Source organism: Ziziphus jujuba, chromosome 11, assembly GCF_031755915.1.
Source record: "Ziziphus jujuba cultivar Dongzao chromosome 11, ASM3175591v1".
Classification (NCBI taxonomy): Eukaryota; Viridiplantae; Streptophyta; class Magnoliopsida; order Rosales; family Rhamnaceae; genus Ziziphus; species Ziziphus jujuba.
The window spans coordinates 14,436,012-14,455,186 of NC_083389.1; the positions used below are offsets into that span (position 1 = coordinate 14,436,012).

A 19,175-nucleotide genomic window follows, 5' to 3' on the forward strand; every position below is an offset into this window, starting at 1 on the left:
ACCAATCAACTAGGTAATCTCCACTTGCACATATGGTTTCTAAATTCTATCTTACTCACCATCCAATACCAATGGTTACAAAGTCTTCCTCCAATTAAATCCAAAAACACCCATGTGTTCCTACCTATTTTGTCCAATTAAGCCAAAACTATTTTATTCAAATATTCAATCACCCAAAAACTTTCGTTGGTATCAAAGTTAGGTTATTTCATTAGTTGTGCATAGTTACGTTCACTATCGTGGCCGATAACATCTTCCGCTCAACAATTCTTGTTTTAATTTTCCATAAAGAAAACTTTATTTGCTTGTATATTAAAATGATCACTTGTTTAAATGTAGGCTACATTATTTATGCTGAAGTTATCACATTAAATACTGTTCAAATGAATCTAAGGTTATGTAAAAAAGAAAACCAATTAATTAAATTGACCATTTCATCCGATCCAATTTGTTTAGATCGATTTTTTCATAGTAATTGAATTAAATAGGGTTTAAAAAGTCAAAACAAATAATTAGATTGATTTTTAAGACGGGGAAAAAAAAATTATGAAATCGATTGAAACAAAAGAGATTAAAATATAAATAACTAAAAAAAAACTAGTAAATTATTTTTTTTATTTAATATTTATATTGGTTTGCATTATTTATAAAAATTAGTTCTAACTATATATTATTTTAACCAATTTTGATTTACTAATCTCATTTTAAAAACAAATATTTTCTTTTCTTTTCTTTTCTTTTCTTTTCAAAACGTTAAGAGACTTTCATAAAAAAGAAATTTGGCTATTTTTGCACAAGTAAAAAAGCCCAAAATTCAAAGTTTCAACTATCTTATATTTAAAATTAAAAGGGGAATTTGGCCTAATACCCTTATTTGAAACGTGTTAATGAAATCTACCCACCTTGATTGAATTTTTTTTGTTTTACCATTTCATTTTCATAGATTCCCAAATTACCCTTTTCAAATATCAAAAAGGAAAAATCAAGCCCTAAATGGATCATGACGAAAAAGGAGAGGAAGAAAAAGTGAGAAAGAATGGCAAAACGGCTTGGGATGACCAAAGAGTTCTTCAGGAGGAGGGACGGAAGTCAATAATCATGGTTTAGATGGTTTCTTCCTTGTCGAATCTAAGATGAAAGTGCAGGGATTAAAGCGTGGAACTGAAAGCCTGTCTAGGAATTTGCAGGTGATGTATGCTTTGTCGTTGGACAAGTCAAATCTGGTTGTTTCAAAATATCAGGCTGAGTGCATGGATGCTAAAGGATTAGCAGAACCAAACCATCAAACTCCAGAGGTAAGTTGCTGTGAAATATGTTTATATAACTTATATTCTTAATTTTAATTTATTTTTCTAAAAATAATTAATTTTACATCAAGATTCAACGTTTTGGAACTTCTAAATTACTCCTTCATTCATAGTTTGTCGCAATTAGACAAAAGATAATGGCAGTATCTGATTTTTGCTTGAATTATTCACTTTCTTATTTGGTAGGTCGATAATTCCCAAGAAAAATACTTTATAAAGGAATATGACTTTGTAAACTGTAATGTCTTTTTTTTTTTTTTCTGGAAGCTATTTGGGGCATGTTGAGAGAAGTATTTTTTAATTCAAAATGTCCCCAAAAAACAAAAAAAGAAATCCAAGTTTCATTATCCTAGATTTTTAAAATTTTTGTTCCTTCTTATATTTTCCATGCACCAAATACTAAAGAATTTTCAAAATCAATTTCTGGAGAATGATTCCTCATTGAAGTAATGTAATAAACATTTTAGTGTGTTATTCATACAAAGGAAAACATTTTCCTTAAGATTTCTTATTGGACTACTAAAAAAAAAAAAATTCTAATGGAGTGAATTATTTATCATTCTTGTGTTGTAAATTAAAGTGCTTAGAGTTTGGATGTTTATCTCTAGGCAATATATCTTTTATTTGAATTTCTTATGGATTATTTGAATAGACTGGCTTCAACCATTTGAAGGTTTCTAAATTGGAAATGGAAAGTTAAAAGTACATTTCTTTGTCCTTGACCCATAATTTCTATGGCTCTAAAAGTTTCTTAACTAGATCATGGAAGACAGCTAAATGTTAATGTGGACCATGTTGTGATTATATACCTTAAATTAATAATAAATAAAAAGTTACAGTGCTGATAATGATTTATATTAAGTTTTACACAGTTTTCTAGACAAAATGCTTGCTAGTTTGTTTTCAGAATTTATAATGATAAAAACTAGGGCTTGAGGTTTTGTTTATTTTCCATAAATGTTTGGCATGTTCATCTTATAGTTCATACAACAAAGAAAAGTATGAAAACATTACCATCAATGGGTCCTAATATGTTGCTAGATGTTACCTTGAGGAAAGATGCCCAGCTTCAAATATTTTGCAAACTTAATGAACCTAAAATATCCTAGCTTTGAGAGGATTTAGTCTCTCAAACAATAATTTAAAGTTAAATACAAATTCTATATTATTGTAATACAAGCATTAAAACAATCTTTGGTTGTTTTCTTCTATACATGGAAATTAAATTTACAACCAATGGAGTACCAAAAAAAAAAATGATAATGAATGTAAATGACCATAAATTTTCTTGCTCCCTATCTATTTGAGAAGATTTTAACAAGAAAAACTTGCATGTATTTGAAGTCATGAACTGCCTCTGATAGTTATTGAAAACTAAACAAACAATTTATGTTAGTGTTGCTTGTCTTGGGATAATTTTGTTTGGTTACCATCTCGAATATGACTTACTCTAGCAATAAGATAGCATGCTCTATTTTGCTTTGAGCTTTTTTAATTTAATTTCAATATTAAAGTAAGAGGTAGTACTGCATAATATTTATTACAGGATACATGATATAATTACAAATCTCAAAAAGTCCTTGTTACTTTTTTCTTCAGACGCAACCTTCCAAGCCTTTTAATATAAACTTATTCCGTGCATGAGGTTTACCATAGTGTTCTTGTTTATTTGCTGTAGGGTTGTCAACGTCTCTCTTGAGTACCCTTTCAAGGATCTTGGGATTGCTGAAAACATTATATTACAAGGCTTGAGCATTACCTTTGTTTTTTGTATTTTGTTTTTCCCTTTTCTAGCTGTTATGTTTTTTTAATCACAATTTTCCTTTTCTTATTAGAAGTTAGAACAGCTTATATATCATATTAAATGAAGTAAAGTGCAAGAGACATTTATCATTTTTACATTTCTAGTTGAAATTCAAGATATATCTATTCTAATTCTGATATACTTTTCTTCCATTTGATGTTCTTACCTACCAGAAGGATCACAATGATAACTAGTGTACCTACTGGAAGTGGCAAACTGAACTATAAAGTGAGTGACTTCAAGGAAAAATGTTGTAGAAGATCTTCATGGATCACCAGCATGACTTTTAGCATATGCATATAGAAAGAAATTTCATGATATGCTAAGGATCTTAGTACTAAAAACAGTTTACATGTACTAAATCTTACTAGCTGGGGGTATGTTATAGCTTAAATCTTAAGCTAGTTGTATATTTAGTTTATCCACTTAATCATGCTATATAACAACTATGCAATGTTCAATACATGTTATTAGTAGTCCTATTGGTGACGGTGTGCTTTTATATTTTGCTTATGCTATCTTAGTAGTCCGTTGGAAAAAATATTAACATAGATGCATTGAAGAAATGTATTAGTACAATACAATGGTCTCATATATATTATGAAAAAATTGGAATAACAATTATGGATAGGATTGCCTAAAGGTGATATATAAACCTATTCTTTCATCTTGTATTTTAATTGGTAAAATAATAAATTTATGCCCCTGTTTTTTATTTCTTTCATGCACAGACTATATATATATATATATATTACATGCATCGGTAACAATGAGTTATAATGTTTTTTCAAAGGATAACTCATGGGCTTGGTCTATCTTAGGATTGCATTTTTCATCTTGCCATGGCAAATTAAGTTACTATGGAGATTGGTGGCTCAAAAAAGGAGGTATAATATTAAACCAAAAGTATATTTCAATGAACTTTACACAACTTTATTGTCAATTAAAGACGTAAATATTTGAAATATATTTCTATTTTATTCACATTTACATACTTTTTAGTTATGATTCTTTCAAGAAAAAATGTATATATTAAATCATAATTTTAGTTCTTGGGTTGTTGCAATACATATAGATGGCAGAATATGATGATCACATATTAGAAAATTTTAAGGTCTATTTCATTTATCTACATTAAGTCCACTCAAACTATCCCACTTGCAAATTTTGATGATCCAATTGGAAATTTCTCCAATAATCATCAAGAAGATTATATATTTTGGAGTTAATATTCTTTGCCTTGTGGTATTGGATAAGAGTCAGACATTAGATTCCATTTGTTGCTCAAATTAATATTCATATGTTTTTTATATTGAAAAACATTTAATATTTTTGTGGTTAGGTTGAGATACTAGTTTTGTAAATTTGAAATTTAACTCCTAACAAATTATGCAAAATGCCTGCACCTCGGTTGAAGAATCTTGAAGGTCTTTTATCAATTGCAGTAAACTTTTGTGAGTGGATTATTTAAATTCTGCATAGAGCAGGTAATTCACCAGAAGAATTCTGATAGTAGTTATATTTCTTGGTGATATTATACCTAAAACAAATTTGGAAAAGGACGGTGTATTTGCTATATGATAATAATAATTCCAATACATATCTGCATTAGCCATTCCTTACGATAGTTACTTGGTTACATGGATGACTTTCTTTGTTTGTTGTTCCTTTTATAAACAAAGAATCTGACGATAGTTGCTCTCTTTCTTTGTTTGACAGGTTCAACTTAAAGAAGCTCACATATGAAGAAAGGAAGAACCAGTTAATTGAAGGATTGACTAAATTTGGGCAGTGGCATAAATTTTCAAAGGTACATAGCCTAAATTTTTCTCCTCAATTTTGTCTTTATTTTTTATGAAGTATGGAAGAATGTGAATTTTTGATGCTGAGGAATGTGGATTTTGTATGCTGGAAGAATTATATGTTGTGTTTTTTTGTATGCTAGAAGTATGGAGATTAAAGACTGAATTGTAGAGAATAGAAATTGAAGTTTTGGAAGAATTCTATGTTGTGTTTGGTTTTTTAATTGTATATTCTATTTAACTTGAAGTTTTATTTTGTTTATTTTCATTACAAGGTCATATGAATGGCGACATTAACATATTCACCATTAACTAGCTAAAGCAAAATTCTAAGTGAATTAACTCATAATGTATATCACGTGTGCAATATCTTTGTTCCCAAAGTTCATATTTATGTAGACTCACATATAATGTGCATCACAGTTTTGTTCACATATTGTTTAATATATTATGTAAGTTGTTTCATATATTTAAAGTCTAAATATACTACTATATCTTGGTTGTTTACCTTTTTTTAAATAATAAAAAAAAAAATTTAAAGCATTTTATCCTCCTAATGCTGCTCTCTTATGTTAACTATGATTTGAAGGAAATGGATTTTATTATGTCCATCAGAGAAAATAACTTGATGGCCTTTTGCTTTATTTTTTTATATGATATTCTCTAAATTATTACCATGTAGTTTTGTATGTTATCGGTGTTTGATTTGTTTACCTAAAGAGCTTTTCTTTTATGTTGTCTAACCATATACTATAAACTTTTCTTTGGGAACATGGATACAACATTTTTTTCTTTGGGGACATGTTTACAACCTTTCTTTATCATAGTTTTGGGAATGAGGAGTGTACTTGATTAGGCTGGTAAAATTTTTGTCTGAAAGTCTTTGCACATTTTTCAATTTATTAGAGTTGATTTTCTCTAGATTGCATCATTCATTTCATAAGCACCCTTATTTGGTAGTCACTGAAGGATATTATTCATTTAAATTTGACAGATACTGCACATGCCATATAGAGAAACCTGGCTTTCATTGTATCCATGCAATTGCAGCATGTAAGCATCAACATATTTCTCCATATATCCTTTGCTCGGCGCATTACTCAGTTGACTCACTCCATGACGCATATTCGGAAACCATATATCCACTTGGAGATAAATGTCAGTGGCATGCTCTAGATGATGTCATAAACCAGCTTGTACTTCCACCTAAGATTGGCAAACAGTCAGGAAGACCAAGAAAGAAGAGGATTTAATCTCAAGGAGAGGAGCGTCATCAATATAGATGCTGGAGGTGCAAACAGATTGGTCACAACAGCCGGTCATGCTCAGCCGCCATACCTCTTGATAGCACTGCCAACCAATAGCACCATTCAACTAAAGGACCATAAATCACTCTACACTATATTAAGACAATGAGGGCATGTTATGTGGTATGTGTGTGTTATGCAATGTAGTAAGGAATGCAATTAGTAGCTCAATCGCATAACGTGTGTTTTGGCATAATAGACATTGGTTTTATGTGTTGTTTTGTTGGAAAAGTCATCTGTTGTATTGTGTTGATAAAATATCAATGACCCTAAATAGAAAAAACTCCAAAAGTTCAGAAAAAAGTTCTCAAATTGGCAAAAATATTTAGTTACCATAGGTTTCATCGGTAATTACCGAAACCCTTATGGTAATCATATTTTTTCAATTTTTTGGCCCCCACAATTTTCCCAATGTGTGTTAAATGCAAAAACATGTAAAATATACATTCTTCAATCATCCTAAAGAGAAAAAACCCCAAACGTTTTGAAAAAGTTCTCAAATTGGCACAAAACTTTGATTACCGTAGGGCCTTCGATAATTACCGATGAAACCTACAGTAATCAATTTATACTTGTAGGAAAAATTACCGTAGAAATCATCGGTAATTATCGAAACCCCTATGGTAATCACATTCGACAACTTTTTTGGCCCCCACAAGTCCCCAAATGTGTATTAAATGCAACAACATGCAAAATATATATTTTTCAATAATCCTAAAGAAAAAAAACCCCAAAAGTTCTGAAAAAGTTCTCAAATTGGCACAAAAATTTGATTACCGTAGGGCCTTCGGTAATTACCGATGAAACCTACGGTAATCAATTTATACTTGCTGGAAAAATTACGTAGAAATCATCAATAATTACCGAAACCCCTATGGTAATCACATTCGACAACTTTTTTGGCCCCCACAAGTGCCCTAATGTGTGTTAAATGCAAAAACATGCAAAATATACATTCTTCAATGATCCTAAGAAGAAAAAACCCCAAAAGTTCTGAAAAAGTTCTCAAATTGGCATAAAAATTTGATTACCGTAAAGCCTTCAGTAATTACCGATGAAATCTACGATAATCAATTTATACTTGCTGGAAAAATTACCGTAGAAATCATCGGCAATTACCGAAACACCTATGGTGATTACATTCGACAACATTTTTGGCCCCCACAAGTCCCCAAATGTGTGTTAAATGCAACAGCATGCAAAATATACATTCTTCAATAATCCTAAGGAGAAAAAATCCCAAAAGTTCTGAAACGTTTTCAAATTGGCATAAAAATTTGATTACCGTAGGGCCTTCGGTAATTACCGATGAAACCTACGTAATCAATTTATACTTGCTGGAAAAATTACCGAAGGTTTCATCGGTAATTACCGAAACCCCCTGTGGTAATCATATTTTACCAATTTTTTGGCTCCCACAAGTCCTCTAATGTGTGTTAAATGCAAAAACATACAAAATATACATTCTTCAATGATCCTAAGAAGAAAAAACCACAAAAGTTCTGAAAAAAATTTCAAATTAGCAAAAAAAATTTATTGTCGTAAGGCCTTCGGTAATTTTTCCAGCAAGTATAAATTGATTACCGTAGGTTTCATCGGTAATTACCGAAGGCCCTATGGTAATAAAATTTTTGTGCCAAGTTGAGAACTTTTTCAAAACTTTTGGGGTTTTTTCTCTTTAGGATCATTGAAGAATGTATATTTTGAATGTTTGTGCATTTAACACAAATTAAGAGACTTGTGAGGGCCAAAAAATTGATAAAATGTGATAACCATACAGGTTTCGATAATTATCGATGAAACCTACGGTAATTTTTTCAGCAACTACAAATTGATTACGGTAGGTTTCATCGGTAATTACCGAAGGCCCTATAGTAATCCAGAACCAAAGGACGTTGCTCGCCATTAAAACAGCAATTGAAGATCTACCAAAACCATTAAGTGGACCAAAATTGAAATCCAGAACCAAAGGACTAATTAGGAAGCAAACCATATTCCCAACTATGCCTCCCAAAGCCCCAAAGAGAACATTCAATTGCTTCTCCAACCTCCTTGATGCAGATTTTTCAAAAGAAACCTTAGCAAGCAACGTCAAAAACTTAAAAACACCCACAAATCCTAGTAGAATAGGAACAAAATCACCATTTGCTAAAGACTCAGATTATTCCGATCTACCATTCAAGTATTTCTGAAGCAACAAAGAAAAAATAACCACAAGCGAGAAGGTAAAAGCATTCCGATACTTGTAGAAATAAAGGCAAGATTGAAGATGGGCATCGTCGAGCATTAGCCTGAAGATCTAAGTATTGCTTTCATCGAACTCAAACTTGTTGTCCTTGGATCTGGTCCTCTTTCTAATCTCAACATTGGTTTTGGATGAAAACCCAGAAGCTGAATCGAAGGAGTTACAGAAGGTTTTCTTGTATTAGATCTAAAATAAAGGACATTCAGGTCTTTTAAAATTTTTTTAAAGGTATAATGGGTATTAAAAAGTAAAACAAAAAAGTTCACCAATACAAGGGTATATATTGTCATAGCCCTTCTAAAGAGGGCATTGGGCTAAATTCCCCATTATAAAATCCAAAGTTAAAAGCCCAATCCAAAATCAACATTTCAATCAAATCCAAACTAATCATTATTGAATTAGATCGAATTAGATTTGATATTGAAATCAATTTGAATCTGATTGAAAATTATAAAACCGATTAATAATTAGATCATATTGGTGATTGTAAAAAATATGAACGCCTCTATATGAAAGAGCTTAAAAAAAAAAAAAAAAATCAACAAGAAGATTCTCAAGCATTATTCACTCTGCAATCAAGCTATTCCACTAGTGTACCCCACCCATTCCTTTACTAACCCTCCAATGGCCGACCTCCTCCTTCATAACCAATTTATCAATTAAACCAAAATTATTTTATCCACCTATCTAATTACCCAAAATTTTATTATTGGTATTAGAGCTATGTTTTTTCATTAATTGGGTGTAGTTACTTCCAACATCATGGCTGATAATATTTTCCACTTAACTATTCTTGTTCTAACCTTCCATAGAGAAAATTGATTTTTAATATACTAAAATAGGATATGAATCCTCTTTTTATCTAAGCTTTTGAGAATCCATTGACACATATCAAGTGAGATATCAAAGGCCACAATTCATCATCCATTTATTATTCCTTTTTTTTTTTTTCTTTTTACATTTAACCTTCTTTCCTAATCTAATGACATTTGATAATTAACATATATAAAGGTCAAGATTCATCCTTTCATTTATTTTTTCTATTTTTTTAATTTAATCATATTAACTCTCAAAAATAGAGTTTCAGAAATAGATAAGCAATGGATTATTTAAAAATAATTACTATTATTCAAAATGCAATACAATTTTAAAGTTTCCATTCTTAGTAAAAAAAAATACAAATAAATACCACAAAATACAAATATATGATATTACGGGTTCATAAAAATTTGTAGAAGTACTGAAAAATATTTAGAATTAAAAATAATGTAAATAAAGAAAATAATTGTAATAAATTTATATAACTACTGTTTGAGCTGGAAATAATATTTTTGACGATAAATATTGAATTTGAGAATTATGTACATGGTGATAAAATTTTATCTAAGATATGGATAAATGATAAATTCTAGTTGTGAGATGAAGATAAATTTTATTTGTAATGAAAATAAAATTTGATTAATATAAAGCGTATTAAGTATTTTATTACCATCAACAAGCTTTGACTGGAGGCTATATAAAAGAGTAGAGGATACCATATCAAATCATCACTCCCAGGCTCACAACTCCTTTTCTTTTTAATATGCTTCGGTCCAATTTTTTTTAGTTCTAGCTTTCAATTAGTTATTTTCTAGATTTTATTTTACATTTTATTTTGCTCTTCCTTTATTATTTTCAATACCTTTTTGTTAGTTGAATTTCTTTTATTAATAAAGGCCTAATTATTTTCTATTTTATTATTCTTTTATTTTATATTCTCTTCAATTAACATTTTATTTAAAGGTGTCACGCCTTACAATATTGTAAAAGACTATTAAATATTCCAACAACTATTAGAAAACTTTGGAAAATATATGAATAGGAAAATAAATATATAAGTATTATTAAAATATATAAATATATATATATATATATATATAATTCTTTCATAAAGTCTCATCTTCCTGTTAAAAAATTAACCATTATCTTATTATTTGTTATACATTTTATTTAAAAAATATTTAAAAATTAAAATGGTAAACCCTATTTTTATATGCACTAAAAGTTAGAAAAAGAAAAATATAGTCAAATTACAAATCTAACCACCACAAGTTGGAAGAAATAAAAGAAATGGGTATGCCAAAGAAAGAAAGAGACCCAAAAAAATAAAAAATAAAAAATCCAGTAGCTAACAATAGAAGTACTGCATTAAACATAAATATCGCCCCTTATATTTATATCTAGGAAAAAAAAAACTTTCACATACCATATGTTTTCTTGATTACATTTTTCATTTTTTCGTCTTAAACCAGTTTATGAAAAAAAAAAAAAAAAAAAAGGTGCATAAAAGACTAGATATTTAAAACTCTTCTTAAAAAGTTAATATAGGATTGAATGAAGAAAATAGAAGAATGAATGAAAGAATGAATTTTAATCTTTTTGTTTATTAATTGCTAAATGGAAAAACTAGTAAAGAGCGTTAAATGAAAAAAGAGAATAATAAATAGATGATGAATTATAATTGATATCCAATTTATCATGGATCTTCAAAATTTTAAATAAAGCTAAAATAAAAAGAGAATTCAAATTTATTAAAATCACCATTTATTTCGAGAAGTATAAATAAAAAATTATAGGATACGTCAGTACAGTCTCCACTGTTTCACTGACATTGTTATATAAAATATTGCTGAAAAAGAAGAAGATAAGAAAGAATCAACAAAAAGATTCTCGAATGTTATTCAATTGCAATCAAGCTATTCCACTAGTAACCCACCTATTCTATTATATTGACCCACTATTCCTTTATTAACCTTCCATTAGCCAATCTTTTCCTTCATAACCAAACCAATCTATACCGGATCCCCTTTTAACCCAATTGCCATTTATTAACCTTCCATTAGCCAATCTTCTCCTTCATAACCAAACCAATCTATATGGGATCCCATTTTAATCCAATTGCCATTGTCACCCACTTAGTCTCCCCTTTATCAATTAAACCAAAACTGTCCATCAATCTAATTACCCAAAACACATAATAATAATAAAAGGAGGGTAAGATTCCTTCTTCTCTTTTACATTTTACCAAACTTTTTTTTAAATTAAATCAAAGGGTAAAAACCATCCATTCATAATTTAATATTATGGCATATTGAACTTAAACAAAAAGAGCATATTCTACGCCCCTTTTGCTATAAGTTCTGTTGCTTTATTTGCTCAGCGAGGCAACAGATAGAAAGCACAGCGACAATTAAAGTCATTTTGGTTACAACAAATACGTTCCACTACCCTTCGAAATGAAAGTTTGAAATGATACTTCCCAACCCAACAAACTTTGACTAACAAAAGGCTTTTGATGCCAACCCTTTTTCAAATTTGACGGAAAGCATCATACAATAGTCTAATCAATAGGTACTTTTGTGGCAAACTCACATTGTGCGAATCCAGGTACCAAAGAAATCAGGAAATACTAAATCAGCGTATTAAGGCAAGAAACATTATTTGTATTTATTTATAAATTCAATGAGGTGTATGATTAATTACAGAAGGGCATAATTTGAATGAACGAGAGAATACAGGACATTAAACCTCCCTCTAAAAATGATAATCCGATTAATCCCACCTAGCCCTCCAATTCCAAGCAAGGATCATCACATCCACCATAGACGACAACCCACTTGACTTTGAATCCAAGTACGACAAACAGTCAAGACAAACCATTCAAACCTATCCCTACCCTCTAAGACAATCCATACTGCACTGCTCCTGCTTTCCTATGAGCAGCTACAGCTACCGCTGCAGCACCAACAGCACCGAACTGAGTTTGAGCCTGCAGCAGTTTTGCATCAATTGCATTTAGTTGGTCTACCTTCGTTTGCGTTTGGTAGTACGGATTGGGGTTGACGTCAATGCCTGAAGCTGGTTTAGCTGCCATGTTAAACAGTTGGGTTTCAGGTTGTCGTTTGGCTTGTGAAGAATCTCTCTGAATATCCACTACAGACTTCTCTTGATTCGCAGTGTGTGTCCTAAAGAAGCAGTGTGGAGAGACAGCCTGGGAAGGAAGAATTGAGTTTCTGTAGATCCTTGGTTCATAGGTTTCTTTCATGCTTCTGCCACTTTCATATGGCAGAACCGGTCCAACCACTCTCCCTGGTTTTGCTGTGTAGAGGAAAAATAATATCATTATAGCAAGGCAAAATCAAAGGATAACAGAACATCAAAAACATGACCAAGAAGCACAGCTACACAAAAAACACCTTAAATACAATTTTAAATGATTGTATTTGGAGGTAGATATCATGATAGATAGATATGATTAATGGTTGCTAGAAAATCATACTATCATATACAATAGCAATGTAAGACTTGACAAGGTAGTTTAGTACCTCCTGGCACCCTTGGTGGCGGCCGCGAACCCTTTGTTGAATTTCCCAAATTTGCATCTGTTACTCTATCATTGTTAGAAGCCTGTTCTATCATTTGCCGATTTTCATATGAAAACAAATTTGGCTGTGCATTTGGAGAAATCGTGCTTGAATGGACCGTAGACCTGGAAGTCAAGGACAAGATGGTAACCACATACATAGAGAACTTTCAGAAATCAATATTCCAGTCCCAAAGCGCAGAACATATTATATTGGTCAACAGTAGATTTTGAGTGCAGAATATATAATATCGGTCTTACCTAGGGAGGGAAACATGCTTCCTCTCTGGAGGAATAACTGGTCCACTTTTACCACTATTTTCCTCAAGATACGCAATTTGCATTTTGAATTGACCTATAGCACTGGACAAAAGATAAAAGTTACAAATCATCATTGGAGACAATAATAAATAGAATATCAATTTTAACTGTTGAGCAAGGTGCAATCTATCAACCTAGGATACAAAAAATTTGTGCCATCAGTTCCATTCATGTAATCTTTGAGCAGCTGAGGATGGTATTCTAGTATCTCGCGATAAATTAGTTCTCTAATATCATCCTTTATGACTCTTCTCCTCTCAAATTCAAACTCAAGCTTAGAGATAGGCTGGCAAGAAGGTTCTCTCTCAACTTTGGCCAAGCCCTTGAAGTATGGATCAGCCAGTGCCTATAACATAGGAAATGAATTTCAGTCTTGAACATACACAGGAACCAGTGACAATAGTCTCCACACAAGATGTTCGATTTATCTACTTAGTAATTATTAGAGGAAACCCGACATGTAACACTCATTTGGCAACATCATTCTTAACACAATAGACAAACCTCTTCAGCAGTTGGTCGATCCTTTGGATCAAAGGCTAAAAGCCTTTGCAATAGCCTAAGGGCTAAAGGATCAGCATTTGAAAATTTATGTACAAATGGCACAGAAGGCTTTTTTCGCATCTCTGTCAAGTATCTCCTTGCTTTCTCATTCCGTACCTGCATCCATGCAAAATGATCTTTAGCACCAAGCTTATGGAAGAAAAATCATAACCATTGGAACAACAAATGCAAGTATGTTTATATGCACAGAGCGAGAGAGAGAGAGAGAGAGGACTCGTACTCCTGATATGGTTTCTGATGAAGGTGTCCCCAAAAGATCAGTGATCAGATCTAATTGATGAACAACACTCTTACCAGGAAACAATGGTTTCCCAGTCAACACCTCAGCAAAGATGCATCCAATACTCCATATATCTATCGCAGGAGTATACTGCAAACAAAATACCAACAAAAATTAGATTATTTACCAGAATTAGGAAGTTCACACATTGATTAAACCGCCCCATAGAAACAGACATAACATGACACAGTTACCTGAATGAAAGATATTTCAACTTCCAGGAGAGTTCAATAGTCCTCCCTGAACAAGAATTATTATAATCTAGGCATTACTGCTTACTATATAAAGCACTCAGAAGACATTCTATACAGAAATAAATGCAAATTTTCAATTATGTCAAACTAAGAGAACACCTTTCACTTCTATTATTTGTCATTGCAATGAAGATTATTCATCTTTTCACTTACCAAAATAAGTGGCGCACAGATTTCAACCACTGTTAAGATTCACTTGCACATTACCACATAACATCGTTTGCATGCATATGATCCTAGGAAATGAACAACCCTGAGATTTCAATGTTCAACAATTCAATCTTCCTAATGATTGACCAAACTTAAGCACCCATAACATTTTGATGTCTAACTGACAGAATTCCTTATTCTATAAACAGAAAGTTGGGTTTAAAACTTTTGACACCTTTGCAAAGCCATCCATAGATAGGGTGAACACTTAATGTGAAAAAGAGATACTACCACACTGCAGTACCAACTAAATATGCAACCAATTTGCAGGTGCAAATGAGAGGCAAAGCATAAAGTGGACAAATGGGATATTTCTAGAAGAAGTTGAAGGACAGACTTTGGAACTTAAAAGAAAGAAACATTGATAATTGTAGAAAAGATATGACAAGTATGTATCAAATTATTTATGCAAGAGCAATCCATTGTTAAAACGCTTAAACAATAAATCAATTCACTCACTTTCAGAGAAAACTCATTCCGAACAGAGAGGATACAAAGGTGTAATACACAATTAAACACAAACACATACATATAAAACCATGACTTTACATATATTTGCATAAAAGACAGATGTAGTAAAACTATGGGATGCTAAGTTAGATCTGCATGAAAAAATAAAAGCAAATATAGATCTGGAAAAATTTGCAACAATTTTACATTCTAGCACTAGATAAAAGGAAAGCAATCACGTTAGGAATCAAATACCTTGGAAAAAAATGAACCACATAATTCTGGAGCCCTATACCATCTTGTAGCTACATAGTCCTGCACGGTACATCACAAGAAACTGTGTAAATGATATAATCTCATCCACGATATTGAATATCTTAAGTTTTATAAAATCAACTAACAATGCCATAACAAAAGTTCTAAGTAGTAAAACAAACATACTGTCCAAAATATTGTGGTGGGGGTATCACTAAATGCAACTCTTGCTAGTCCAAAGTCACAAACTTTGAGCTTGCAATTTGCATTTGCCAATATGTTCTTTGGCTTCAGATCTCGATGATACACATTTGCTGCAAGAAAACAACTTATATTAAGCCAAATTCCATGATCAATACCAACACCCCCCAAATAACCATCACAACCCACATATTAAAAGAGAAAAGAACAGCGATGGGCTTTCGTAAATGATGATAAAAAGATGGTTAAATTATGATTAAACAAATTATTCTAATAAAAAAATTAAAAAAATAAAAAATAAAAATTTAGCAATCTCAAGAAAACATAGTGAGAACAATAACCTGTATGCATATATTTCAATGCACGTAGCATCTGATACAGAAAAAACTGATGATGCTCACGGGTTAAGTCATCGTTAGCCTTGATAACTTGGTGCAGATCAGACTCCATGAGCTCAAATACAACATAAATATCTTTGAACTCCCTCTTTGAAGGCGGCAACATGATGCGCTTAATTTCAACAATATCAGGGTGCCGTAAAAGCCTAAGCAACTTAATTTCACGCAGGATGCGAATAGCATCCGAGATGTGCTCAAACACATCGTGTATTTTCTTTATGGCAACTTTCTCTCCAGTATGCGTATCAATAGCTGCACAAACAACCCCATAACTTCCCTTCCCTATAACTTCCAGAATCTTATATCGATTGGCATCCCCATATTCAGTGAAAAAATCCATCTGTTTGAGGTCCTGAGGAATAAACAAGTTACATTAGTTATGAACATCGAAGCCTTATTAAAGCCAAACTACCACATGCATAAACATCCTAAAGATTCAATTCCCGATGCATAATGATCCAATGATTGGCAGCCTGATGCAAAAAATCGCTTGACACTGATCCAACCATTAAACTTTTAGTGGATTCATCAATCAGACAGAAAAACTAGGTTAGTGAAGTTTTAGAAAGCAAAAGAAACAGTGAAGCTTAGTTAGTGCCATTGAGATTCAAAATTTACTTAGTTGAGTGTCCTCCAATATAAATAAAATATTCCGTCTTTGAGGACCATAATGAAATGGGCCATGAAAAGTGAGAAAATTGGCGTATAGAATCGAATGAGCTAGGGGACAAAAAATGTAGGAAGAAGGCTCAGGTAAACAGTTTGCAAGGGTGGAGCATTAAGTTGAAATATTGGATACTATATTCCTTTCTTTGGTTTCAGTTTCAGCATATGACACAGAAGACAGCAAATGCACTCTGAAGATTACCAATTGGACACAAAATCCAATAACTTAATCCTAACAATCTATTTGATTCGTAGATTCACAGCTACCTAACTCTTAACAATTTTTTGGTCGAACCAAATATAGCAATTTCTTGAGAAATCCAAACAGTCTAAAAGTCATCAAATTAACCAAAATAAAGACAAAAGAAATAATACAAACCAAAAAATAATAACCAAAAAAAAAAAAAAAACTGTAAAAGAAAATGGAAAGGGACCATATTTTTAATTTTACAGGGGAAGAAGTGGAAAACCAAAGTTTGAACTTTTTCAAGCAAAATTTCTATATAAAGCTAACTAGAATAAAAATTACCCAATAAATAAAAATCCCAAAATTTCTTCTTTATGTATCCCAAGAACCCAAGTCAGATCTTCAAGAACTGGAAGAGAAATGAACGAAGAAATTTCCTTAAATAAATAAATAAATAAAAGAGACAGAGACCTTTTTTGGGTGCTCAGGATGCATCCTGTTATTCTTTCTTCACACAGTTCAAACAGTTGTAAAAAGAAAAAACAGATCAAAATCCGAAATTCCGATAGCTTTACAAGAAATCTAGCCGCATTTGCCCCAGCGAAACCTGCTACGAATTACGAACCGACAGTCCCTTCTCACGAACACACTTCGTCTCAACTCTCCTCTCATCCAAAAGCGCACACACACGCTTCGGTTCTCAAATTCCCCAATCCAACACAAACCCAACCCCCAACTCCACCTAAACTCTTTATTTGAGATTCGTAAAGATTTTTCAACGAAAATTGAAACCCTAGATTCCAATTTGAAATCACCCCACGCAACCCCTTTTTCAAAATTTTTCTAAAAAATTTTCTTTTCTTCGAAAGATCTGAGAGAAAAATTACAGAGACAGGTCCAAAAGATCAGATGGGTTCAGAGAGAGAGAGAGAGAGAGAGAGAGAGAATAGAAACGGAAGTCACAGAGGGTTTCGTCGGCTTCTTCTTCTTCTTTCTTCTTTCTTCTTCTTCTTGCTCTTTTTCTTTATATCTACTATTCCATGCTTCTTCTTTTTTTTTTTTAATATATATTTCTACTGACAGATACTATACTATTCCCTTATACAGCAGTGGCCGTATTTGTAATTATTTAAATACAAACGGTCTTTTTCTCTTTTTTTTTTTTTTTGGTTGTTGTTGGTTTAAAGTTCATACAAATGGTCTTTTTGTATTATTGCCCAATTTAGATGGAAAAAATAATAATATATATATATATATTATTTTCCTAATTTGGCTTCCATTTATTTACAGTTAAAACTTAAAATGAATCTAACAGTTATTTTTTCTATCTAAATTATTTTACAAAAATGTCCACAAAAAAAAGTAATTATTTTATATGCATTTATGAAGTTTTCGTCTCTGGACTTTGAATTGCAATTTACAAATAACCAATTTTTTTTATACTTTTTTCTTTTCTGTTTGTGATTTTATGATCAATATTCAATAATGCAATCACTACTAAACTTGGTTTTATTCGATTGCCTTAAGAAGAGATTATTATAAGTTTGGTTTATGGTATTTAATTTATTTTATTGATGCATGTGCAATTTATGCATGTTCATGAACCACTTTCCCATCCCAACTAAATTCAAAAAACAAATTTAAGCTGTTTAGATTATCTAAATATTTTCTTTTTTAAAACAATATCTACTTTTTTTTATGCTAACCACCTTTGGTATGTTATCTTTAATTTTGATAAATATTCCAAGTAACGAAAAAACAAAAAAGGAAAGATATATTACATCTTGTAATAAATATCAACATACTATATCCATAAAATTTGGCAATCAACCAAACTAATCTATTCCTTTTTTTAAAAAAGGAAAAAAAATTGTGGATTAGATAATATCATAATAATCAGTCAAATGTTTGTTAATGTAGCTAAACATGGAATGCAGTTGAACCATTTATGGTTAAGAAATATACAGCATAGTTTATTTTATTATATCATTATTTGGTAAATTTTAGTGAATATGAAATTTCACCAAAATCATTAAAATATCCCTTTTTATATAGAACTCATCAATTGACTTATTATTTATTAAATATTTAAAACACATTCGATGAATCAAACTACCATATTAATTTTTTTTATTAAAAAAGGATTTTAACATCTAATACAAGATAAATAATCCGTAGAGTATGAACTTTTTTTATTTTTGATAAATTCGTAGAGTATGATCTAGAATGCTAAAAACCATTACAAATCTTGAAATCTAAGGGAATGTCAATTCCCATAAAGTAGGATATAGTTTTCAAAGACTCTTTGAAAATTAATTAAAATTTGAAAACAATTGATAACGGTATAAAATTATTATAAAAAAAAAAATTGAGGACCATGGTTGTTAGTGTTGATTGAGCTTTTTCATTTCTCTTTCTCTTTGTGGTCGGCATTGTATTTTTGTTGTTGGTTGTCTTTTGTTGTTTTATTCTAAATCTTATCTCTTTAAAAGATTACTATAAAAATGCCACTTGCCATAAGT

The 19,175-nt window shown here is 31.2% G+C and overlaps 1 protein-coding gene across 1 annotated transcript; it reads right to left on the reverse strand.

The window, feature by feature from the left end:
- Positions 1-11,926: 11,926 nt before the first annotated feature.
- LOC107414341 (mitogen-activated protein kinase 19) lies at positions 11,927-17,703 on the reverse strand. Its single transcript, XM_016022451.4, has 10 exons — positions 17,125-17,703; positions 15,744-16,152; positions 15,388-15,515; positions 15,202-15,261; positions 13,973-14,122; positions 13,693-13,848; positions 13,323-13,534; positions 13,129-13,230; positions 12,830-12,993; positions 11,927-12,602 (listed from the first exon to the last, which is right to left on the reverse strand). Exons 1-10 carry the CDS (start codon positions 17,146-17,148, stop codon positions 12,184-12,186), a joined length of 1,824 nt encoding a protein of 607 aa, XP_015877937.2. The 5' UTR covers positions 17,149-17,703; the 3' UTR covers positions 11,927-12,183.
- Positions 17,704-19,175: the final 1,472 nt, after the last annotated feature.